Source organism: Sapajus apella, unplaced genomic scaffold, assembly GCF_009761245.1.
Source record: "Sapajus apella isolate SASKATOON/1434 unplaced genomic scaffold, GSC_monkey_1.0 scaffold88, whole genome shotgun sequence".
Lineage (NCBI taxonomy): Eukaryota > Metazoa > Chordata > Mammalia > Primates > Cebidae > Sapajus > Sapajus apella.
In genome coordinates, this window is record NW_022437028.1 from 8,390,276 (window position 1) to 8,414,740 (window position 24,465).

The following is a 24,465-nucleotide window of genomic DNA, read 5'->3' on the forward strand; positions in this document are numbered from 1 at the left end:
CAGGTGTTCAAGACCAGCCTGACCAACATGGTGAAACCCTGTCTCTACTAAAAATACAAAAATTAGCTGGGCGTGGTGGTGCACGCATGTAATCCCAGCTACTCAGGAGGCTGAGGCAGGAAAATCACTTGAACCTAGGAGGCGGATGTTGCAGTGGGCCGAGATTGTGTCACTGTACTCCAGCCTGGCAACAGAGTGAGACTCTTGTCTCAAAAAAAAAAAAAAAAAAAAAAAAAGCTGAGGCCTAAGCTCAGCCCTGGCTTGCAACACAGACTTACATGAGGAAGGGGCAGGGTGGGGGGCACCTCACATCAGCCTCTTTTGGAAGGACTGTCCCAGAGGGAAAGCCCACGCCCCACACCACAGCACCCCTGCTGAAGCACTCACCATGAAGGGGTTGGTGGACATCCCAGCTGGCTGGCTCAGTGGCCTCTGCCCCAACTTGGCTGATCCTAAGTCCCCGAAGGAAGAGCCTGGGGGGCCAAAAGCAGTAACACAGCTGACACCAGCCTGCTTTCCTGCAGGCGGACAGCAAGGGGGCCTTGCTAATAAATTTCAGGAGTAAAGGAATGGAGCATTGGTAGTTCCCCTGGCGAGTCTGGTGTTTCTCTGGTCCCCGCCCCCTGCTGGTCACAAAGAGCACTGCAAGGGCTCTGATGAGGTTAAAGGGACCACTGATCTCTATGCAGAGAGGGGATGGGGTGAAAGGGACCTATACCTCTGCAACTCTTACCATTCTGCTGCTGAGTCAGCGGGGTCTGCGGGGGGAACAGCGGTGCTGGGAAGGAGCTGGCAAAGGCCCCGGTGGGTGGCATCGCCTGGGGGAAGCCAGGTCCAGCACTGCTCATCCCAAAGCTAGGCCCTATGGAATGAGAGACAGGTGGCTCAGGCAAACTTCTGGAAGGTGGACTGGAGAACTGTTTTTCCTAAGTCCCTCCAAGATGGGAAAATGGGATATAGTTTTCCCCTGACAGGAGGTACCCAGAGGAAATACCCTTAACCAGCCATGGAACTCTTTTGCTTCTCACACCACCAAACGACCCTGCCCTCTCCCTGCTCTGTGGGCACATGGGGCACAGTGGTTCCAGGAACGGGCGTGGTACAGGACTGGGCCAGCCTCCCACTACCTGCTAGACTGCAAAAATGGCGCAAACTTCTAATGCTGTCAATGTCTCAGTTTTCTCATCTCTAAAATGGGGACAGTCCATCTCCTAGGGCTGCTGTGAAGAATAAATCAGGGCCATGAAGCCCTCAGCAGCGGGGCCACCACACAGCTCTGCCGTGCTCTCTCTTATTCCTCTCTCTCTGGCCGTGAGGTTTCTGCCAGCAAGAGGCTGCAGGGAGAGCGGCAGAGGCTGGGGAGGGCCAGGGTGAAAGAGCCTGGAGCTGATGGAAGCCAGGAACCACGTGAACGTTTCAGGTGGATTAAGCTTCAGGGCACAAAAGGGACTGAGGATGGGTGCCTGAAGGGACACTGCTGAGGGCTGGAGAGAGGAGATTCATTGCCACTATTGGTCAACTTTAAAACAGTCTTCAATGCCATCTCCGGTGAGTAGCTGTCTGTGTGCTCCTAATTCTAAAATCTGGCTCTGTGACCTGCGTGCTCGGGGGCCTGGCACCGTGTGGGCAGGGGAAGGACCAGGCTGTCTGCTTCTCCCGACAGCATGAGACAAGGGGTTAAGGGAGAGGCTGCAGGGCAGTGTGCACCCTGGGAGTCTCAGGTGGTCAGGGCAAGGGACCGTGCTGGAGGCTTACCTGGTGCCAAGCCGTTGGGCTGGAACGGGTTGGTGGAAGGCAGCGGGGGCTGCGTGGTGGGGGCTGCGAAAGGGTTGGTGAAGGCTGCCCAAGTGGAATGGGGAGTGGCGGGACAGAGAGATGGTTATTATTTTTTTTTTCTCATGTGCTTCATCCTGTGATGCCTGAGCATTCCTCTTAATCTCTCCCTTTCCCGCCCAGTCCAGAGTCCCCAGGCTCCTCTTGGTCTCAGGTCCCCTCCCCTGGAACTCTACAGGCAGGACTCACCTCCAAAGGCCAGCCCTGTGCTGCCGTTGCTGCCTGTCGTGGCAGACTGGAGCGGGGTGACCTGGCCAGCCATCCCGAAGAGGCTGCAACACAGAGAGAGCAGTCATGCCCAGGTGCCAGGGCCGAGCAAACCTGAGCGAGGAGCCAGGAGACCCCAACCCACCCTGCTCTCCAGGTTGACCAAGGAAGGGGAGGAGAGCGGAGAGTGGCCAGGAGATGCCAGTGGGGCTGGGAGGGGCAAGGCCAGACTTCGGGCAGCTCTCCTGCCCTAAGGCAGACTGCCTGATGTCCGTACCTACCTGCTAGGAACACTTGCAGCTGGCATTCCAGGCCCCAGGAAGCTGCCCACATCTGCGAGGGTGTTTGGCTGACTGGCGGGTGCCAGGGGAGCGGCACCGAACAGAGTCCCCTGGTTGCTCCCTGGGTAGTCATGGGAAATACAACAGGAAGGGCTGAGACAGGGAGGGAGGGGCAGGAGAGGAGATGCAGGTGGTGGTGGTGGAGAAGTGGAGTTGTGGCATGACAGGCACCCGCTAGCTTCCCTGAGCCAACCCATTTTCCCAGGTACCACCCAGTTCAAGAGGTCTTGTCTCCCACAGAGAGTTCTGGGCAAGGTGACAGCCCAGCCCTTCTGCGTGTCCCTGTGCTCAAAGCTGCGCTGCGGAGAGGAGAGCAGCTCGTCCTCGGGTCAGGCTGTCCTCCTCCTGCTCCAGTTTGCCTTTCATGTCCCACTTTTCCCTCAAGAGATGGAAAAGCCTGTTATTTCTTCAACCCGCATTTCTATCTATCAGAACGTGGCAGGGAGGGGCAGGCAGAGGCGCCATGGAGGACAGCAAGTCCCATCACACTCAGGAGGCTCCTGGCCTGCGCAGCCTCCAGCCTTCAGCACTGTCCCTTCCCCATTCAGCCACCTCCTCTCGGGAGGCCACCCTGATGCCCTGAGCCTGGACACACTGCTCAGAGGGCCAGCCCTGCTGCCGGGTTCTCCAGCCTTCCCTCTCTTCACAGCCAAAAAGAAAAAGCACAGAGGGCAAGGCCCACATGGAAATCTTACAAAACAGCTGAGGGCCAAGAGTCCGGAAAATTCCAAGCAATCTTGTCTCAGGGGAAGACACCCAGTCCCTGTCATTTTAAGAAAGCCTCCTCTCTGCACATCAAAGTCTCCTCTCTATCTTGGGACCCTGTTGACCATTCTGGACTGCTGTGAATGTAAAAGGAGAGCCCAGATGGAAAAATGCTTTATTGGCCAGACACAGTGGCTCACACCTGGAATCCTAGCACTTTCAGAGGCTGAGGTGAGCAGACTGAGGTCAGGAGTTCAAGACCAGCCTGGTCAACATGGTGAAACCCTCTTTCTACTAAAAATACAAAAATTAGCCGGGCATGGTGGTGGGCACCTGTAATCCTAGCTACTTGGGAGGCTAAGGCAGAAGAATTGCTTGAACCTGGGAGGCAGAGGTTGCAGTGAGCTGAGATCAAGCCATTGCACTCCACCATGGGCAACAAGGGTGAAACTCCGTCTCAAAAAAAAGTGGGGGAGAGAGAATCTACCACGTGCCAGGCACTATGCATAAATAACAGTAACCCAGGCCCTAAGTTGGAGAAGCTGAGAATCTAGCAGGGGAGCTTAGGTGCCCAGTGCCTACCTGCTGCCAGGTCCCAAAGCCCCACTCCCTCTGACTGTCAGCACTTGTAAGACAGTGCTCCCCTTTCCACCTCTTTCCTAAATGCCTGGGCTTTCTAGATGAACAAGTGCTGGCTGCCAGCTTCCTCCTGGGCAAGGCTACAATGCCACTGTGTATACTTGGTCATCAATCCTTTCTAATCCACAGGATGTAAGTCAGGCTAGAAAGCCAGATGGGTGGGGCTGGGGCCAGTGGCTCATGCCTGCAATCCTGGCACTTTCGGAGGCTGAGGCAAACAGATTGCTTGAAATCAGGAGTTCAAGAACAGCCTGGCCAACATGGCAAAACCCTGTCTCTACTTAAAAGCACGAAAATCAGCACATGCCTGTAATCCCAGGTAATCGGGAGGCTGAGGCACCAGAATCACTTGAACCTAGAAGAGGGAGATTGCAGTGAGCCAAGATCAAGCCACTGCACTCCAGCCTGGGCAACAGAGCAAGACTGAAAAAAAGCGAGCAGTGTGGTATTGAATCTTCTACTGACTCTCCCTGCCAAGGCCTTTCCTTGCTTGCCTGCCTCTGAGTATGGTGTGTGGAATTTCCACGCGCGCACGGCGCTCTCTCCTCAGATGGCTGACTTTTCGTACTGCTGTGGTCCTTCAAGTTCCAGGAGTTTCCCCTAGTGAGAACCAGGCTGGGAAGAGAGGCCTCTCCTCCAAGGCTGCAAGCCATGCTGTTTCTCTTTGTGGACACTAGGGGGCAGAACCGTCCCTAGCCCAGGCGACATTGGCCCTTTGCACAGAGGTTGCATTCTCACAAAGGAGGCGGTGGACCAAGGAACACCCGCGCTCCTGTTTGCTTCTCATTTCATGCACTTTTTTGTTGCTGTTGAGACAGGGTCTCACTCCGGTTGCTGAGGCTGGAGTGCAGTGGTGCGATCTCGGCTCGCTGCAGCCTTGACCTTCAGGGCTCAGCTGATTCTCCTACCTCAGCCTCCTGAGTAGCCGGGACTACAGGCTCACACTACCATGCCTAGCTAATTATTTGTATTTTGGGTAGAGATGAGGTTTTGCTATGTTGCCCAGGCTTGTCTCGAACTTGTGAGCTCAAGTGATCTGCCTGCCTCAGCCTCCCAAAGTAATGGGATTCCGGGCGTGAGCCACCACACCCGGCCCTCATGCACTTCTTATTCCACGTAGCTAGATTTCTACCATGCCTTAATGCAGTTTGAGGGAAAGAAGCAGTTTTGAAAACCTCCCCTCTCTATATACTCCCCCTCAGAAACATAAAAATAAAGCAGGCTTGTCAGAAGAGACACCCACCTCTCAAAATCTCCTCTCTCAGTTCACACCCAATAGCTAAGTCACACTCACGGGAACACCTGCATGATCATGGTGTGGTGGGAAGCGGTTCTGCCACTTAGCATTAGATCTGGGCCAAGTTGAGCTAGTTTCCTGCAAAGGGAGGCTCTTTCTTTCCTCATGGACATAACGCACGAAAGCGCCCAGTAATGTCAGGACCCTCATAAATGTTCGTTGGCTCTGGGTCTGGCTGTAGATTGACTGTTTTTGTTGTTTTGTTTTGTTTTGTTTGAGACAGAATCTTGCTCTGTAGCCCAGGTTAGAGTGCGGTGGCACGGTCTCTGCTCACTGCTACCTTAGCCTCCCAGTAGCTGGAATTACAGGTGTACACAACCACGCCCTGCTAATTTTTGTATTTTGGTAGAGAGGGAGTTTCACCACATAGGCCAGGCTGGTTTCAAACTTCTGACCTCAAGTGATACATCCGCCTCAGCCTCCCAAAGTGCTGGGATTACAGGCATGCGCCACCGCGTCCAGCAACTGCTTTTTGAGACAGCCAGACAGTGGACAAAAGGTTTAATCCTTGGGACATCTGTGGGGCTCAGGCTTTCCTTCTCTTGAGTCTGCCTCAACAACTCTGTCTTTAGAGCAGTCAATGGTGCCAGGAAGGCATTTCAGAAGGGACCCATCTGTAACAACTTTATACAGGCTGTTTCCTCAAGTGCTCCCAGTCCTAGGAGCACACCTTCTTACTAAACTGGATATTCCTGCACCAATTTACACTTCTGCCGACAGCCCACAAGGTCTTTTTCCCTACATAGTACTGGCCATTATCAATCTTTAAAACTTTTGCCAATATGATGTGCAAAACTATCTTATCCTAGTTTGCATTTCTCTGGTGAGGTTGAGAATATCCTTTTTTTTTTTTTTTTTTTTTTTTGAGACAGAATTTCACTCTCATCACTCAGGCTCGAGTGCAATGGCACAATCTAGGCTCACTGCAACCTCCGTGTCTCGGGTTCAAGCCATTCTCCTGCCTCAGCCTCACAAGTAGCTGGGATTACAGGTGCCTTCCACCATGCCTGGCTAATTTTTGTATTTTTAATAGAGACAGGGTTTCACCACGTTGGTTGGCAAGGATGGTCTTGAACTCCTGACCTCAGGTGATCCACATGCCTCAGCCTCCCAAAGTGTTGAGATTACAGGTGTGAGCCACCAAGCCCAGCCTATTTTCGTATTTTTTTTCTGGGTATTACCCTTGTCCATTATTCTATTTTCATATTCACAGAAGTTTTAAAAATACTTTATGGATACTAACTTCTGTTTTCCATGTTGTATCTTTTCCCACTCTGTTTCATGCCTTTAAGCTCTGTTTAGGCAATCTTTTATCATACAGAATATGACCTATGGCCAGGCACAGTGGCCTACACTTGTAATCCCAGCACTTTGGGAGGCCAAGGCAGGCGGATTACTTGAGGTCAGGAGTTTGAGACCAGCCTGGCCAACATGGTGAAACCCCATCTCTACTCAGAATACAAAAAATTATTCGGGTATGTGCCTGTAATCCCAGCTACCAGGAGGCTAAGGCAGGAGAATCGCTTGAACCCGGAAGGTAGAGGTTGCAGTGAGCTGAGACTGTTCGTGCCACTGCACTCCAGCCTGGGCAACAGAGTAAAACTCTGTCTCAAAAAACACACAAACTAAAAAACCAAAAACAGCAACAAAAACCAGAATGCGACCTATGTGATTTCTATTTGTTAGAATTTATGGAGATTTTGCTTCCTATAGTTTCTTATCTGTCTGTTAATCATGTAGGAAAGCATATTACAGTCTCGTATTCCATTGGCTTATTAAATTCTGATTGTGTCTAATAGTTTTTGCTTCATGAATCTACAGGTATACGGTTAGTTAAGTATATGATTTTTTTTTTTTTTTTGAGATAGTCTCACACTCTGTCTCTTAGGCTGGAGTGCAGTGGCATGATCTCAGCTTACTCCAGCCTCTGCCTCCCAGGTTCAAGAGATTCTCCTGCCTCAGCCTCCCAAGTAGCTGGGGTCACATGTGTGCGCCACCATACCTGGCTAATTTTTGTATTTTTAGTAGGGATAGGGTTTCACCATATTGGCCAGGCTGGTCTTGAACTCCTGACCTCAGGTGATCCGCCTGCCTGGGCCTCCCAAAGTGTTGGGATCACAAGTGTGAGCCACCACGCCCAGCCAACTTTTGTCAACATAAAATGTTTCTTCTTGTTCCTCCTCCAAAACAATAAAATTAGATAAAAACAAAAGCAGCTAATCAGCTCACGGTGGCAAGTGAGAAGGCTGTGGGCAGAGCATGAGTCAAGAAGTCTGGGCTCTGGGCTCAGCTCAGTCACTCTGTGGGCTGCATGACTAGGGAAACTGCTTAACAGCCTCATCTGTCAGATGGCTAATTTGTTTTTTTTTTTTTTTTTGAGACGGAGTTTCGCTCTTGTTACCCAGGCTGGAGTGCAATGGCGCAATCTCGGCTCACCGCAACCTCCGCCTCCTGGGTTCAGGCAATTCTCCTGCCTCAGCCTCCTGAGTAGCTGGGATTACAGGCACGCGCCACCATGCCCAGCTAATTTTTTGTATTTTTAGTAGAGACAGGGTTTCACCGTGTTGACCAGGATGGTCTCGATCTCTTGACCTCGTGATCCACCCGCCTCGGCCTCCCAAAGTGCTGGGATTACAGGCTTGAGCCACCGTGCCCGGCCTCAGATGGCTAATTTGTAAGTGTTCCTTTCAGCCCTCAAAACTGTATGATCAGAGGCGCTTGGGTAGGCTCTGGAGTCGGGAGAATAACTTACCAAAGCTGTAATTTTCAGTTAGCATCCGACTGGCTGACAGTGAGGGTGGAGAAGAGAAGGATAGGTAGAGGAAGGGAGAAAGAAAATGTACATCACTGGCTTTTCCCAGACATCTGGGCCTGACAGGGAACACTGCAGCGCCCTCCCATGTGTCCAGGATGTCGAAAGGCAGAAGGCAGCACAAATGCTATGAAGACTCGATGTCTAGAGCTTAGGAAGGAGCAGAATGCTTTCAGAAGGCCTGTACAGTCTCTTCAATGGCTAAATAACATAGTTTTTTGGGTCTGTTCATCTGTTTTGAGACAGGGTCTCGCTCTGTCACCCAGGCTGGAGGGCAATGGCACAATAATCACTCACTGCAGCCTCGAACTCCTGGGCTCAAATAATCCTCCCACCTCAGCCTCCCAAAGTGTTGGAATTACAGGCGTGAGCCATCGTGGCTGGCAGCAACACAGAGTTTACAGGTCTTTGGTCTTAGAGGGATAGATGAGGACTTCTGGAGACTATCTTGACCCTTGACCCTTTGGGTCAGTGTACTATGCAGACAACAGCATCTTAGAGAAAAAGTCACATCCATTTTCAATTTTTCTAGGACTCAGGTCTTCCATACTTCCTAGTGAGAAGCTTCCTAGTGTACAACCCACACAACTCCTGCTGCAATCTTAGTTATTTTCCTTGCATTAAAAAGCAGAATAGTGCCGGGCGCGGTGGCTCAAGCCTGTAATCCCAGCACTTTGGGAGGCTGAGGCGGGTGGATCACGAGGTCAAGAGATCGAGACCATCCTGGTCAACATGGTGAAACCCCGTCTCTACTAAAAATACAAAAAATTAGCTAGGCATGGTGATGCGTGCCTGTAATCCCAGCTACTAAGGAGGCTGAGGCAGGAGAATTGCCTGAACCCAGGGGGCGGAGGTTGCGGTGAGCCGAGATCGTGCCATTGCACTCCAGCCTGGGTAACATGAGTGAAACTCCGTCTCAAAAAAAAAAAAAAAAAAAAAGCAGAATAGTAGACCCCCTCTCCCTGACAATCATGTGTTGGACATTCTCATCCTCTCCTGGAGCTGCTTCTTTGTGCTTTGCTGCTTTGCACAGTTCTTTAGGATAGTGAGGATGTGAATGAAGGGTGATTTATGGATGTGAACAACTGGACATGGTTGGAAAAGAAAGGAAGCCAGTGGGGCAGAGTTTACCTGCAGGAGTTGGCTGGGCCTGGAATGGAGCTTGACCAGCTGGAGGGAGGCTTCCAAACGCAGAAGAGCTGGGGCCACTGCTGAAGGCATCAAAGTTGGCAAAGCCCCCGTGGGAAGGTGTCTGGCCTGTAGGTGGAAGACACATAAAGGTTATATAGAAAATTGTCAGGCGTGGTGGCTCACGCCTGTAATCCCAACACTTTGGGAGGCCGAGGCAGGCAGATCACTTGAGGTCAGGAGTTCAAGACTAGCCTGGCCAACATGGTGAAAACCCATCTCTACTAAAAATACAAAAATTAGCTAGGTGTGGTGGTACACATCTGTAATCCCAGCTATCTGGGAGACTGAGGCACAAGAATTGGTGAAACCTGGGAGGTAGAAGGTGCAGTGAGCCAAGATTGCGCCACTCTACTCCAGCCTGGGTGGCAAAACAAGGCTCTGTCTCAAAAAAAAAAAAAAAAAAGAAAAGAAAAAAGAAAATGCATATAAAAAAGAAAATGTATATGCATATCTATGTAATATATCTACTAATTCTAAAGGCCAAAAGCCACTCTTATGGGACATCTGCCTTTCCACAGGGTCCTCTTCAGAGGGAAATGGGAGGGGCCTGGGGCCCAGAGCCACACCCACACAGGGGGACAGGGGCACTCAGGGCCTCCAGGTTCACTCCCTGCCCTCTTCTGTCCTTACTCCATGAGGCATTAACATTTTTGTCAGGGCCTAGTTTGGGGCGTGAAATTTTTTTTCATGGAGGGAAGAGCTTGAAATTTTTTTAAAAAAGGAAAACAGATTCTACGCTACTTAGCCCTCTACTGGCTATTGCTGATTTTGGGGAAGAATAATCTTTGGGGAAATGGAACATGATAATCCCTTCCTCCCATTTTAATAGAGAAAATAAAAAAGGCTATTTCCAGTGTTCTAAAACGAAGTGCTAGGAGCCCTCACTGTAATGTTTTAGGATCAAACTCCCAAACATAATCCCGGCTGTACTCACTTGACCCCAATCCTCCCAGCCTCACTGCTTCAGAGTAACCTTCACATTTGTTTGCATGAGGCGATCTAGAGCCATGGTCTCCTCCAGGGCCTGGATTTCTTGTATTATAAGTATAGATGCTATACCAAGTCCCATATGGGTCCCATACCAAGTCTCACTTACCCCCAAAGGCAGGGAATGCAGCAAAAGCTGGTGCCGTGTGGGGAGCAGCAAAGGGGTCTCCACCGATGTCAGCCAGCAGGTCAGTACTGGCTTTCTTGACAGAGGAGTGGGGAGGTGGCTGAGTGCTCCGGGCCTGGGATATCCGAGCCTGAGACTGAGTGACAGACTTGGAGGAAAAGGAATTTGCATATACCCCTTAGAATCGCAGACATGCCCCAGGCCCTCCCCTGGCTCCCCTCAGATAGGCAGGTACAGAGGGAAGACAGTAAGCAGCTGCCCTCAACTTATAAGTTTCCTGGGCAAGAGCTGCCTTAGCCCCTCTCACAGCTCATATCATCCTCATCTTCTCAGTATACCTGCTCCAAGAACCACACTTTTTTTTTTCAGATGGAGTTTCGTTTTTATTTTTTCTCTTTCACCACCTAACCAATGTACTAGGAGTTTCGCTTCTGTTACCCAGGCTGGAGTGCAAAGGTGTGATCTTGGCTCACCACCACCTCTGCCTCCAGGTTCAAGTGATTCTCCTGCCCCAGCCTCCTGAGTAGCTGGGATTACAGGCATATGCCACTACGCCTGGCTAATTTTGTATTTTCGGAGAATTGTTTTTTTCCTTGAGACGGAGGTTCACTCTTGTTACCCAAGCAGGAGTGCAATGGCGCGATCTCGGCTCTCCGCAACCTCCGCCTCCTGGGTTCAGGCAATTCTCCTGCCTCAGCCTCCTGAGTAGCTGGGATTACAGACATGCGCCACCATGCCCAGCTAATTTTTTGTATTTTTAGTAGAGACGGGGTTTCACCATGTTGACCAGGATGGTCTCGATCTCTTGACCTCGTGATCCACCCACCTCGGCCTCCCAAAGTGCTAGGATTACAGGCATGGGCCACTGCGCCCGGCTGAATTTTGTATTTTTAATGGAGATGAGGTTTCTCCATGTTGGTCAGGCTGGTCTAGAACTCCGGACCTCAGGTGATCCACCCACCTCGGGCTCCCAAAGCGCTGGGATTACAGGTGTGAGTCACCGCGCCTGGCCCAAGAACCATGCATTTTACAGCACATAAGCCAAGGTAACCCTGATATACACAGGAATGTTGCCCAAAAGTGCCCCTGGGGCTGTTACTCCTCAACTTTTCCAGGTATTGGACACCGTGTCCCAGCCCCTTCTGTGTTTCTTTGATGGAATGGGAGCTGATACTCTGACTTCCCTAAATACCACTTCCTGTTGGGTTCTGACTTCCAAAAGATATGAGGTCCAGAAGGTGATAAATATAAGTACAGGTTAATAGCAGGACCAAGAACCAACTCACAGCTCCTGCACTGTTGTGTGCTAAGTCTGGGGAATCTGATTCAGGAAACGGACGCTCTCGTCTCCCAAAGCTCAACAGAAACATGAAGAGTAGATCTGAGAGTTACCTGGCTCGAGGTGGAGGCAGCAGCTGAGAGAGCCGGTGAAGGATCACCCAGAAGTGCCCGAAGGGGCTTCCCTTCTGGAATGGAGCCCTGCACAGGGGTGGAAGCACTGCCTTTGGTATAAGCGGGCCCCTTGACTTGGTCTGGGGGGACATACCTGTGAAAAAGAATAGTTAGGCTGTAAAACTTTGGACCATGCTCAGCTTAGGTGTTTGGGAAGACACAGGTAACAGGAGTCAAAGTTTATTTTCATTTTTCTCTAATTCCCTTTTTTGAAGGGAACTGAACAACTCAGCAAAGTTCTGCCTATCTTGAGCATTCCCTTAAACATCTTCTTGTTTTTCTGAGATGGAGTCTCACTCTGTTGCCCAGGCTGGAGTGCAGTGGCACAATCTTGGCTCACTGCAACCTCTGCCACCCAGGTTCAAGCAATTCTCCTGCCTCAGCCTCCCGAGTAGCTGGGATTACAGCCGCTCACCACTAGGCCCAGCTAATGTTTTGTATTTTTAGTAGAGATGGGGTTTTACCATTTTGGCCAGGCTGGTCTCGAACTCCCTGGTGATTCGCCCACCTCAGCCTCCCAAAGTGCTGGGAAAACAGACGTGAGCCATGGCGCCCGGCCCATCTTTTTTTTTTGAGACAGGGTCTCACTGTCGCCCGGACTGGAGTGCAATGGGGCCATCTTGGCTCACTGCAGCCTCAACCGCCCAGGCTCAAGTGAACCTCCTGCCTTAGTCTCCCAAGTAGCTGGGACTACAAGTACATGCTATTATGCCTGGCTAATGTTTTAATTATTTGTAGAGACTAGGTCTTGCTACGTTGTCCAGGCTGGTCTCAACCTCTTGGCATCAAGTGATCCTCCACCTCAGCCTCCAAAGTTGTGGGATCATAGGCGTGAGCCACCGCCCCTGGCAAAGGTCCCCCTCTTTTGTTTCCTGGGTGTTTCTTCAGAGTCCTTCTCAGTTCCACAGAAAAGCTGCCTGGCATCTCATCCTCTAGGTGCTCACAATCCACACTTCTATCCTGCCAGCTCCTGCTACTGCTGAGACAATTCCCATCTACTGCAATGTATGTGGCCCCTACTCTGTGTCATCTTAATCCTGAGGACATCCCTAGGAGGGACTCCACAGTGTAGTCTCATCCACCTCAATCTCTGTTCTCTGCATTCTCTTCTCTACCTACAGTTACCTCCCAACATGCACACACCCCAGAGATCCCACAAGAGGAAGTGATACCAGGGGAGAGGAAAGGTAAAGGAGAATAGAGATGCTGTTTTCTTCATCAGGAGGACAAAATACAGTTGTCCCATGGTATCCTCAGGGAACTGGCTCCAGGATGCCCTGACAACCATAATCAGAGGACAGGATGCTCAAGTCTCTTAAAAAAAAATGGTGAAATATTTGCATATCAAATATGTGCATCCTCTAATATACTTTAAATCATCTCTAGATTACTTATAAGACCTAATACAATGTAAATGCCATGCAAATTGTTGCTATACTGTATTGCTTTTATTTGTAGTATTTTTGTATTGTTATTTTTTGTTTTCCCAACTTTTTTTTTTTTTGAGATGGCATCTCTCTCTGTGCCCAGGCTGGAGTGCAGTGGTGCAATCTCAGCTCACTGCAACTTCTGCCTCCTGGGTTCAAGTAATTCTCCTGCCTTAGCCTCCCTAGTAGCTGCAATTACAGGTGCCCACCACCATGCCCAGCTAATGTTTTTGTATTTTTAGTAGAGATGGGGTTTCACCATGTTGGCCAGGCTGGTCTCAAACTCCTGACCTCAAGTTGTCTTCCCACCTCAGCCTCCCAAAGTACTGGAATTATACCTGTGAGCCACCGTGCCTGGCCTGTTTTCCCAAATATTTTCATGTAAGGTTGATTGGATTCATACATACAAAATCTATAGAGGGCTGGCTGTACGTATAAATCGTGAAATGGGCTCCGTGGCTTATACCTGTAATCCCAGCACTTTGGGAGGCCAAGGTGGGCAGATCCCTTGAGCCCAGGAGTTTGAGACCAGCCTGGGTCACATGGCGAAACCCCATTTCTACAAAAAATACAAAAATTAGCCAGGCATGGTGGCACACACCTGTAGTCCCAGCCACTGGGGAGGATGAGGTAGAAGGATCACCTGGGCCCTGAGAAGCTGAGGCTACAGTAAGCTGTGATTGTGCCACTGCACTCTAGCCTGGGCAACAGAGTGAGACCCTGTCTCAAAAAAAATGAAACGATGGGTTAAAGGAATAGAACTATAAGGTATGTGCTTCCAGCCATCTCTCCCCATACAAGAGATCAGTTGAGCTATAAAAATGAACTCCCACAGGCCTACCTCCTGACTCCAGTCAGTCTACTATCTCTCCAAAAGAGAGGACACAAAATCTGCAGGGTTAGTGACTGAGAACAAGTTGTCCTTTCACGTAGATTTATTTTAGCCTTAACTATGAATGTGAATGGAACAGAATCAACCCAAGTCTATCCTTTGTGAGAAGGCCAAATTCAACTCTAGAAACTGGACTGTCAGATGAAGAATGTCTTGCACACGTTTCCATAGCAACCTCTTTCCTATTCCTTACCATCTCTTCTTCTCATATTTTTCCTGGAGAAACTCCTTCACTTTCTGAGGATCCCTGGAATCTGGTACTAAAGATGTCCGAGCATCAAACAGACCTAGCCAAATCTTCCGGCAAACCTAAAAGAATGAAGGTGTCAGAGGAGTTGGAGCGGAAAGCATGAAATACAAAAGATACCACTTCCCTTTTTCTTTTTTTTTTAGACAGAGTCGCCCTCTGTCGCCAGGCTGGAGTGCAGTGGTGGGATACTGGCTCCCTGCAACCTCTGCTTCCCAGGTTCAAGTGATTCCCTTGCCTCAGCCTTCCGAGTAGCTGGGACTACAGGCGTGCGCCACCACACAGGTTTCACTGTGTTGGCCAGGATGGTCTTGATCTCTTTTTTTTTTTTTTTTGAGACGGAGTCTCACACTGTCCCCCAGGCTGGAATGCAATGATGCGATCTCTGCTCACTGAAGCCCCACCTCCCAGGTTTAAGCGATTCTCCTGCCTCAGCCTCTCGTGTAGCTAAGCACCTGCCACCACGCCCGGCTAATTTTTTGTATTGTTAGTAGAGACGAGGTTTCATTATATTGACCAGGCTGGTCTTGATCTCTTGACCTCATGATCCGCCCACCAGCACCTCCCAAAATGCTGGGATTACAGGTGTGAGCCATCACACCTGGCCACCACTTCCTATTTATTCATCAGTAAGTATACATTGGCTAGGTGTGGTGGCTGACACCTGTAATTTCAGTACTTTGGGAGGCCGAGGTGGATGGATCACCTGAGTACGGGAGTTCAAGGGCAGCCTGGGCAACATAGCGAAGCCCCCTCTCTACAAAAGAATACAAAACTTAGTGGAGTGTGGTGGCACGTGCCTGTAGTTCCAGCTACTCAGGAGGCAGAGGTAGGAGGGTCATTTGAGCCCAGGAGGTTCAGGTTGCAGTGAGCCAAGATTGCGACACTATACCCCAGCCTGGGTGACAGAGCAAGACCTTGTCTCAGATAGACAGATAGATAGATAGATAGATAGATAGATAGATAGATAGATAGAGCATGGACACAGTGTTAGGATCTGGGTTTACCTACAAACCAGACATGATTTCTATCCTTGCAGCGTTTATAATCTAATGGGGTGGTCATGTATTAGATAAATAAAACTAAGTATTGAAAAAGGGAAAACAGAGGGCCATGAGAATTATGGAGAACTGAATTTCGACAAGGGTAGGATCAGGGACAATTTTCAGAGTTCTGGCTTCCAGGACACCTCCAGATGCCCTTGATGACATCCCGTAAGTAAACCAATCATCCATAATCTGGGGGTACTGCTAACGCCAAGGATGGCAACTTCTGATCAGCAAATTTAGCTGGGGAAGAGGTTTAAGTCACTTTCAAGTAAAAGACATGCATTTAAATACAGGTTGTCAAAGTTTAAGGCAGCAGAGCTGGCTCCAGAAGAGCTTCCTCAGAGGGCTGGCCTAGTCAACTCTGAGTGCTCAAGCCCCAGAGCTCTGATCACTCTACTCCTCCATTGCCCAGGTACCACATCCTACAAAGAAATTGATACTTCCCCTGACTACAGAAAAAGGGGCCTATACAAACCACAATTTGTACAACTAAGGTTCTGTAAATATACAAATGCACCTAAGGAAAGAAATCATACATATGAAAAAATTAAAAGAAACGATACGTTTCCCTACAATCTTGAGGCAAAGCCCCGCCTGCAGATAGGGTGACCTTCTCACCACTCCATTGGTGGCAGCTCACCTCATTTCCACGGGATTGCAGGAAAACTACTTCAGGCTCAGTGAAAGTTGTCATGGAGATTGACTTGACACGATGAGGGGGGTTCAGCCCTCTCCTGCGGGAGAGAAACAGGAAGAAAGAGAATAATAATGAAGTTAGCATGGCAGGCTGCTCATGGGAGGAGGAGGGAGAAAGGGTGAAACAATAGCACATAAACTAAGCTCAGAGAGAACCCCCCACACACACCTGAAGCTACTGCCTAATTACAGGAAACAAAGGAAATATTTGGCGACAAGTCTCCAAAGAGAGGCCAGGCATGGCAACTCACACCTGTAATCCCAGCACTTTAGAAGGCCGAGGCAGGTGGATCACGTGAGGCCAGGAGTTCAAGAGCAGCCTGGCCAACATGATGAAACTCCATCTCTACTAAAAATACAAAAATTACCCAGGGGTAGTGGTGCATGGCTGTAATCCCAGCTACTCAGGAGGCTGAGGCATGAGAATCGCTTGAACCCAGGAGGCAGAGGCTGTAGTGAGCCGAAATCATGCCACTGCACTCCAGCCTGGGCGACAGAGCAAGACTCTGTCCTTGCCAACCCCCCACCCCCCGCCCCACAAAAAAAGAAGTCTCCAAAGAGACAGGGAAGAGAGTCAGGAACATCCTGCGAGCCTAGTCGCTCTGGAGAGGAAAGGCAGAGCCTGCCCATCCAGAAGCGTCCTCTAGCCTGACTCAGATCCCAACAGTTTCAGTGTTCAACCTGTAGGCCAAGGGGGGGTACTTCTGTCAACTCAGACACGTGACCACTTCCCATTTCCTGTGTTATCATTGTTTTAGACCTGCAGTCCACCCACAATGTCCCAGAGCCCACAAAAACACAAATCCCTCAAGCATGAGGGAAAGCAAAAATGAAGGCCCAGGACTATTCTTGATAACATTAATAAAAACAGGATTTGGTGACAAAAAAACAGTCTCTAGCCCTGGCTGGCCCTCCCTGTATCTACACAGAAGGGTAGAGTGGTAATGGGATGGACAGATTCCCTCTCTTTCAAGAAGCATCTCAGGGAAAATAAATATTTGACTTTCTTATTTCTAGATCTTTTAATAAAGCAGGAAGAAGTCAAGTTCAACCATGAGCTATGAGGCTGGCATGGGCGAGGAATATGTATACTGTGGCAATGCTTTTGTGTCTCCTCTGTATTTTCTGTTAACTTCCTGGGAATCCAGTTCTGCCTCCAGAAACCTGTGGAGATTACAAGAGAAGAGAAGCCTTACTTGTCCACACTCAACTGGTCTCCGCAGTGTGCTAACACAGGAAACCTGGGGCTAAGCCAGGCCGGGCTTCATGGGTTCCCCTGTCCCTGCACCTTAAATTTTATTCTGGTCTAGGCCTACTACTCACTGGATTAAAACAAAACTGCCCAAGCCAAAACAAGCTAGACTCTGGGACCAGGAGGGAAGCAGTCTCCGCAGATAAGGCCTCTTTAGACTTTTACTCTCATGAACAATAAATGGGCAAATCATGGCCAGGTGCGCACTTTGGGAGGCCAAAGCTGGCAGACTGCCTGAGCTCAGGAGTTCCAGACCAGCCTGGGCAACACAGTGAAACCCCATATCTACTAAAATTAAAAAAACATATATACAAAAAATTAGCTGGGCATGGCAGCATGCGCCTTGCCTCAAGAGGCTGAGGTTGAACCCAGGAGGCAGAGGTTGCAGTGAACCGAGATCGTGCCACTGCACTCCAGCCTGGGACGCAGAGCAAGACTCCGTCTCAAAAAAAAAAAAAAAAAAAAAGGGCAAATCAAGTTGTTCAAATAAAAATCTAGAATAGGGTCCTAATTGACGTCCTCAGGAAGGCAAAGGAAGAAAAAGACAAAAATATTTAACAGCTGAAAATTCATAAAGAAGGTGAGGAAAACACATTCACACTAACAGGTGCACATACAGAATCTAAGCACTCCTGCCAAGTATGAGAGAATGGCAGCGAACATGTAAGCAAAAGCGGGGGCAGGGAGTGGGCAGACTCAGTATAGAGTGAACAGTGAAGGGCGGCCACCCTGCAGATGATAAATTACTCATTATGAGATTCTAACAAAGGACAGGACACTGGAAGCTCCAGTTGAGGCTGTTTGCAGCAATTCTGCTGCTAGACCTTTAGGTATAAAAGGGTCTCGAAAATACTCTCATAAAAGACAAGCAATATCAAAGAGGACTGATGCCCCCAAGGAAAGCTAAGCTCAGGGAAAAACAAAAGCAAGGGTTTGTTACTACATATCAAACAATAGCTCTTCGGCCGGGCGCGGTGGCTCAAGCCTGTAATCCCAGCACTTTGGGAGGCCGAGGCGGGTGGATCACGAGGTCAAGAGATCGAGACCACCCTGGTCAACATGGTGAAACCCCGTCTCTACTAAAGCTACAAAAAATTAGCTGGGCATGGTGGTGCGTGCCTGTAATCCCAGCTACTCAGGAGGCTGGGGCAGGAGAATTGCCTGAACCCAGGACGCGGAGGTTGCGGTGAGCCGAGATTGCGCCATTGCACTCCAGCCTGGGTAACAAGAGCGAAACTCCGTCCCAAAGAAAAAAAAAAAAAATAGCTCTTCAACTTGATCTGCCCTGAAGATTGTCTTCGGATCACATTTCAGATACATCCTGTTTTCTCTCCTAAGGCCTCTCTTCCTAATGGTTTGGTTTGGTTTTGCTTTTAATTCTAGCCAGCCTGCTTTTATACTTTCTCACCTTAACCACTAGGCCCTTCCCCTTCAGAATGTCAGGACTTTCTGAAGTCTAGTCAGACCTCACTGTCCCTGGGATCTCAGAGATCTTCTCCTTCACCTCCTACGAACAAAATTTACTTTGCCAAAACACAAGGCATTATAGGAGGCACTGTGGGGGATACAAAAATTATAGGAGGGCGCTCTCTTCTCACCAGGAGCTCACAAGAATCCAGGAAGCCTGGACAAACATACTTCTCACTGCAGTAGGATACTGTTCAGTTAGGCATTGATGGATCAGGGAGAATGTGACTCCAGGATGCGGAAGGAAGAGAAATGGTCATGGGGAAGGTAAAACCTATTGCGTTTACATTAGAAAAACAGATTCTAAGCCTATCACAAAAAGGTCATTGACATTTCCTGAATGGATAACCAGGAACTGTTAGCTAACTGTAAACAGGGAGGTGCACTTCCTTGTTAGGGGGAGGAGGTAGGACTCAACCCAGGCATCAATCAAGATGGGATGCTTGGAACAACAGAACTTCTTATGGCTGAGCCTGGACTGGAAGAGTTTTGTTTTATTTTTGAGTGGGAGCAGGCAGTAGAGGTGATAGGATGATGGGAAGGCAGAGAAAATAAGAAATGATTTAGGTGCTTTGGGCTAAATGAATCTGTTAGAACAGGATGTTTCCATAGCACAGTACAAAAAGCATTGCTCTGACCTTGATGTCTGTAGACTGGATTTTGTACAACCAGAGCCACAGTCTGGGGGCAGGGAGAATTCTCTACTAGGCAACGCTGCAGCCTAGGAAGGGGGCCTAGTTACGCGGCCTATGAGTCAAGAGTTTTTCTTTCTGAATCACAGAGAGGCCACTGCTGGCCGAGAGAAGCAATTTAGAAATGAGAGCCCCCTCCTCCTGGTAGCTAAAATCACGTGGTCTAGGTGTGCTGCATTGCACTGGGTACATCCAGGAGATGTGAGTCACTGGCCTGGAATTAAACAGGCCCAACTCTCCTACTTGCACCCAGCTCCCCAACATAACTCTCAGGTTCCTCCCAAAAGTAGTAATTACAGCAAATTCATTCTATTTCTAACCAGGAAGTGCTAGGGAGGAACAGAGATCAATTTGTTTTCTCAGAATAGAGTAAGTTTTTCCAATTGAAAGTACATTATTACTAGGACTCAAGCCTCCAGCCAGTGAGGTTGTCTTTATCCACTTCAGTTTCTTTTTCACAGGGCATCTAAGTATTCTGAATTACTTGGCAGCTGAAGCCACTTGCATGTGTAGATGCTAACGTCCACCCAGTCCTCTCTTTCCCCTCTCCCGATTCCATTAAGCATAGTACTACTTCCGCAAGTACCACGCCTTTTGTTTTTCTGTGATCATCACCCTCATGCTGGCCCATATTTTTGCTTCTATCTTGCCTCATAAAAGCATCAAACCTGCTCAGCTGTTCGGATAAGAAGTTTCTGCCAGGTCAACAATGGAAAAAAACCAGTTCCACACAGCACCCAAGTTCTTTTTTATTTGTGCCAAATTTGGACCTGGGAAATCCTTGCCTTTGAACATTTGTGTTCAGATTCATACACCCCAGATCGTGTTTCTTTGCTCTGGAATTTTACTCCTCTGCTTCTGAGCAGGGTACAACTAAACTTGTTTAGCTCTTATCGTGGATGCAAACATGACCATAAAGAGTCCCTGTTAGGGCCGGATGCAGTGGCTCACGCCTGAAATCCTAGCACTTTGGGAGGCCGAGGTGGGTGGATCACCTGAGGTCAGGAATTCAAGACCAGCCCGGCCATCATGGTGAAACCCCATCTTTATTAAAAAAAAAAAAAAAAAAGAAAGAAAAAAAAGAAAAGTCCATGTTAGGAACTTTCAACAGTCCCTAAGAGGAAGGCTCTCCCATTACCCTCTCCAGGGTCAGCTTCACTAATTTTAGGAAACCTCTTCCTTTTTTTTGGGACGGAGTTTCGCTCGTTACCCAGGCTGGAGTGCAATGGATCTCGGCTTACCGCAACCTCCGCCTCCTGGGTTCAGGCAATTCTCCTGCCTCAGCTTCCTGAGTAGCTGGGATTACAGGCACACGCCACCATGCCCAGCTAATGTTTTGTATTTTTAGTAGAGACGGGGTTTCACCGTGTTGACCAGGATGGTCTCGATCTCTCGACCTCGTGATCCACCCGCCTCGGCCTCCCAAAGTGCTGGGATTACAGGCTTGAGCCACCGCACCCGGCCAGGAAACCTCTTCCTAACTAAATTCCGCTTCAATCCATTTCTTCTGTTCCTCCTCAGCAGCAATGATAAACAGCTGTCCTGTTGATTAGAGCCAGGTAGACTCCAAACAGCATCCAGCCGCCTTTCCCTTTAGGCTCCATTTCAATTTCCCCCTTCAGCCCTTACCTCTCTCACCACCCGCCCTCAAGCTTCTTCTCATCCCTTTAGTAATTTATTACTTCCTTAGGGGCTTTTCTCTTTTTTTTCTTTTTTATTTTCTCAGTATTTTGAGGCAGAGTTTCACTCTTGTTGCCCAGGCTGGAGTGCAATGGCATGATCTCAGCTCACCACAACCTCCGCCTCCCGGGTTCAAGAGATTCTCCTGCCTCAGCCTCCTGAGTAGCTGGGATTACAGCCATGTGCTACCACGACTGGCTAATTTTGTATTTTTAGTAGAGACAGGGTTTCTCATGTTGGTCAGGCTGGTCTCGAATTCCTGACCTCAAGTGATCCACCCACCTCTGCCCAGCAGAGGTGAACATGAAAGGTGACAGAAGAAGGGATAAAGGAATGGGACTAAAACAGGGGCAAGGCACATGTGTACCTCTCCAACCCAGACAGATGGAAAAGTACTGAATTATTGAACAACATAGTATACCTTTCCTCAAATGGAGATTAAAATGCCCCCACTAAGAACCACTAGCAAGCCAGACAGGGAAAGTAAGGCACAAGGAGGGTAGGAACTTGTCACAAATAAAGAGTTGTCAAGTATATTCCTGACACCCAGCCTAGAGCTCTGCCCACCTTAATTCTGACTCCTGTTATCACGGTAAAGTTGGGCAGAAGTAGAAGAGATAAGTATCTATTATCAAGGCCTGAAGAACGATGGACTGAAGATGGACCCAAACAGCCACATCAAGGAAACATGTCATACTTTACTGAAAATATTGGGTGTCAAAGTTAGTGTCCATTCTTATGTCAATGCGATCTAAGGCCTCAACATCCTTTTCTTTCTGAGCAACAGTGGTTTATCCACAGAAGCATTCAGGCAAACCAGAACAAGAAAGAACATTTAAAGCATTGCTTTGCAAATAGATGCTTTTTAGCAGCAATTTTTACCCCGTCTTAAGCGTCAAATGACAGATTCATCCTCCAAGAGTTAGAAATGTAACTAAACAAACAAGCATATGTGTATGTTGGGGAAACTAAACAGATCCACATCTAGGTTAAGGAAATTAGGTACTGGAAGAAAACCAAATGAATAAAACTAGGTCAGGTGTGGGACCTACAATTGTGGCAGTATGTATGTAAATTTAGGAACAGCAGAAACTAGCAGTCTCTCTCTCAAGCCCTCACACCAACGCTGTAGGTTTTTGCTACAGCTGAGAAAATCTCTCTCATTAACAAAGAGAACAAGAATGAGCTCATAAATACAGGGATGCAGGCAGAGTCATACCCACCCACCAATATTAAAATGTCTGTTTTTCTTCAGATCTTAGGAAATTCAACTTTGGCTGGAACAGTCAACTTTGACACATGGGCCAATCCAGCCAGCTGGGAATTCTAGTAATTTTAATCACTGCCCCCAGACAACTCTAACCCTTTAAGAAGACGACATATTTGTAACACACTGAACAGAAAACTGGCCTTTAAAATAATGTCATCCTGCTGTCTCCTTTCTCTGGCTATGGTGCTAAGTGTGGTACTTCTGTTTCTTCCCTTAATATCTTCTTCATTTTAACAAAGAATATTTCTCCCTGAGGCCAAGCACGGTGGCTCACGCCTGTAATCCCAGCATTTTGGCAGGTAGATCACCTGAGGTCATTAGTTTGAGAACCAGCCTGGCCAACATGATGAAACCCCGTCTCTACTAAAAATACAAAAATTAGCTGGGCGTAGTGGTATGTGCCTGTAATCCCAGCTACTTGAGGAGGCTGAGGCATGAGAATCACCTGAACCCAGGAGATGGAGGTTGCAGTGAGCCAAGATCACACCACTGCAGTCCAGCCTGGGCGACAGAGTGAGACTCAATCTAAAAAATACTAATAGGTGGGTGCAGTGGCTCACACCTGCAATATCAGCACTTTGGGAGGCCAAGGCAGGCAGATCACAAGGCCAAAAGATCGAGACCATCCTGGCCAACATGATAAAACCCCATCTCAGCTAAAAATACACAAAATTTGGCTGGGCTTGGTGGCACACACCTGTAGTCCCAGCTAATCGGGAGGCTAAGACAGAAGAATCCATTGAACCCAGAAGGTGGAGGTTGCAGTGAGCCGAGATCGCGCCAGCCTGGTAACAGAGCGAGACTCCGTCTCAAAATAATTCTCTCTGCATCATATCTCAGTTTGGTATCATCTGTAACCCACAGAACTTTATTTTACTTCATAGCTCTTAGCAATACAGAATGATTTCTTTATAGTCCATGGTTTCCACTAGGATGTCAGCTCCGTGAAGATGGGAACCTTATCACTACTCTTATCTCCAATGCCTAAAACAGTGTCTGTGGCTTGATAGGCACTGAGTATGTGTTGACTGATCAAATGAATGAACATACAGGCTGTCAGCCTACCACAATGTTCACTTTCCACCACCACAAAAACCTAATTTAAGATGCTAATTGGTTTCTGTGCCACCATGGGGCCATGCCTCACATTCTGCCTTATGCCCACCTGCCAGCTCCCACTCCTTCCTACAGCACATCAAAGGGACATAGGTAATACACTGTGTTAAGACTAGCAGCCTTTACAAGGATTATATGCCTTGCCCTTGTCATGCTAATTACAGGGAAACTCCAGATTTCTTGGTTTCTCCTGATATTTCTCTCCTTAGAATCTCAACATGCCTTCAATTCGGCTTCATTTACTGGCCCAGTGTCTTGATCTTTCACTCCACTCTCATTTCCTCCTAACAAAGGGTTGGTCTCATTTCCTGAACACCAAAATATGCTCTCTAAATCCACCACCTTGAGAATCACTCCCTGATGTAGTCTCATAATGCTTTATCAAAAACCTAAGCAGGCTGGGCGCCGTGGCTCACACCTGTAATCCCAATACTTTGGGAGGCTGAGGCAGGTGGATCACCTGAGGTCAGGAGTTCAAGACCAGCCTGGCCAACATGGTGAAACCCTGTCTCTACTAAAAATACAAAAATTAGCCAGATGTCGTGGCAGGTGCCTGCAGTCCCAGCTACTCAGGAGGCTGAGGCAAAATTGCTTAAACCCAGGAGGCAGAAGTTACAGTGAGCCAAGGTCACGCCATCGCACTTCAGCCTAAGCGACAGAGTGAGACTCCATCTCAAAAAAAAAAAAAAAAAAAGGAAGAAACCAGGTTTTTAATGTGTCCCAGATACGTTAGCTTTCTTCGTGTCCTGATTCAGGAGTATTATAAAAGGGACATGTGGCCGGGCGCGGTGGCTCAAGCCTGTAATCCCAGCACTTTGGGAGGCCGAGGTGGGTGGATCACGAGGTCAAGAGATCGAGACCATCCTGGTCAACATGGTGAAACCCCGTCTCTACTAAAATTACAAAAAATTAGCTGGGCATGGTGGCGTGTGCCTGTAATCCCAGCTACTCAGGAGGCTGAGGCAGGAGAATTGCCTGAACCCAGGAGGCGGAGGTTGCGGTGAGCCGAGATCGCGCCATTGCACTCCAGCCTGGGTAACAAGAGCGAAACTCCATCTCAAAAAAAAAAAAAAAAAAAAAAAAAAA

General features: G+C 48.6%; 1 protein-coding gene across 4 annotated transcripts in view; it reads right to left on the reverse strand.

The window, feature by feature from the left end:
* The window catches only part of AGFG2 (ArfGAP with FG repeats 2), a 29,433-nt gene that overhangs the window by 1,709 nt on the left and 3,259 nt on the right, over positions 1 to 24,465 (reverse strand). Inside the window, exons 2-12 of one of the 4 annotated variants that reach the window (XM_032255192.1) lie at positions 15,847 to 15,940; positions 14,104 to 14,219; positions 11,532 to 11,685; positions 10,122 to 10,287; positions 8,966 to 9,091; positions 7,775 to 7,807; positions 2,322 to 2,442; positions 2,023 to 2,105; positions 1,756 to 1,839; positions 734 to 862; positions 388 to 473 (exon numbers count right to left, since the gene is read on the reverse strand). In XM_032255192.1, the coding sequence (XP_032111083.1) occupies positions 388 to 473; positions 734 to 862; positions 1,756 to 1,839; positions 2,023 to 2,105; positions 2,322 to 2,442; positions 7,775 to 7,807; positions 8,966 to 9,091; positions 10,122 to 10,287; positions 11,532 to 11,685; positions 14,104 to 14,219; positions 15,847 to 15,940 (1,192 nt within the window). The remainder of the gene's footprint in view (positions 1 to 387; positions 474 to 733; positions 863 to 1,755; positions 1,840 to 2,022; positions 2,106 to 2,321; positions 2,443 to 7,774; positions 7,808 to 8,965; positions 9,092 to 10,121; positions 10,288 to 11,531; positions 11,686 to 14,103; positions 14,220 to 15,846; positions 15,941 to 24,465) is intronic. The other 3 variants (XM_032255193.1, XM_032255196.1, XM_032255194.1) reach the window with 3 other exon arrangements.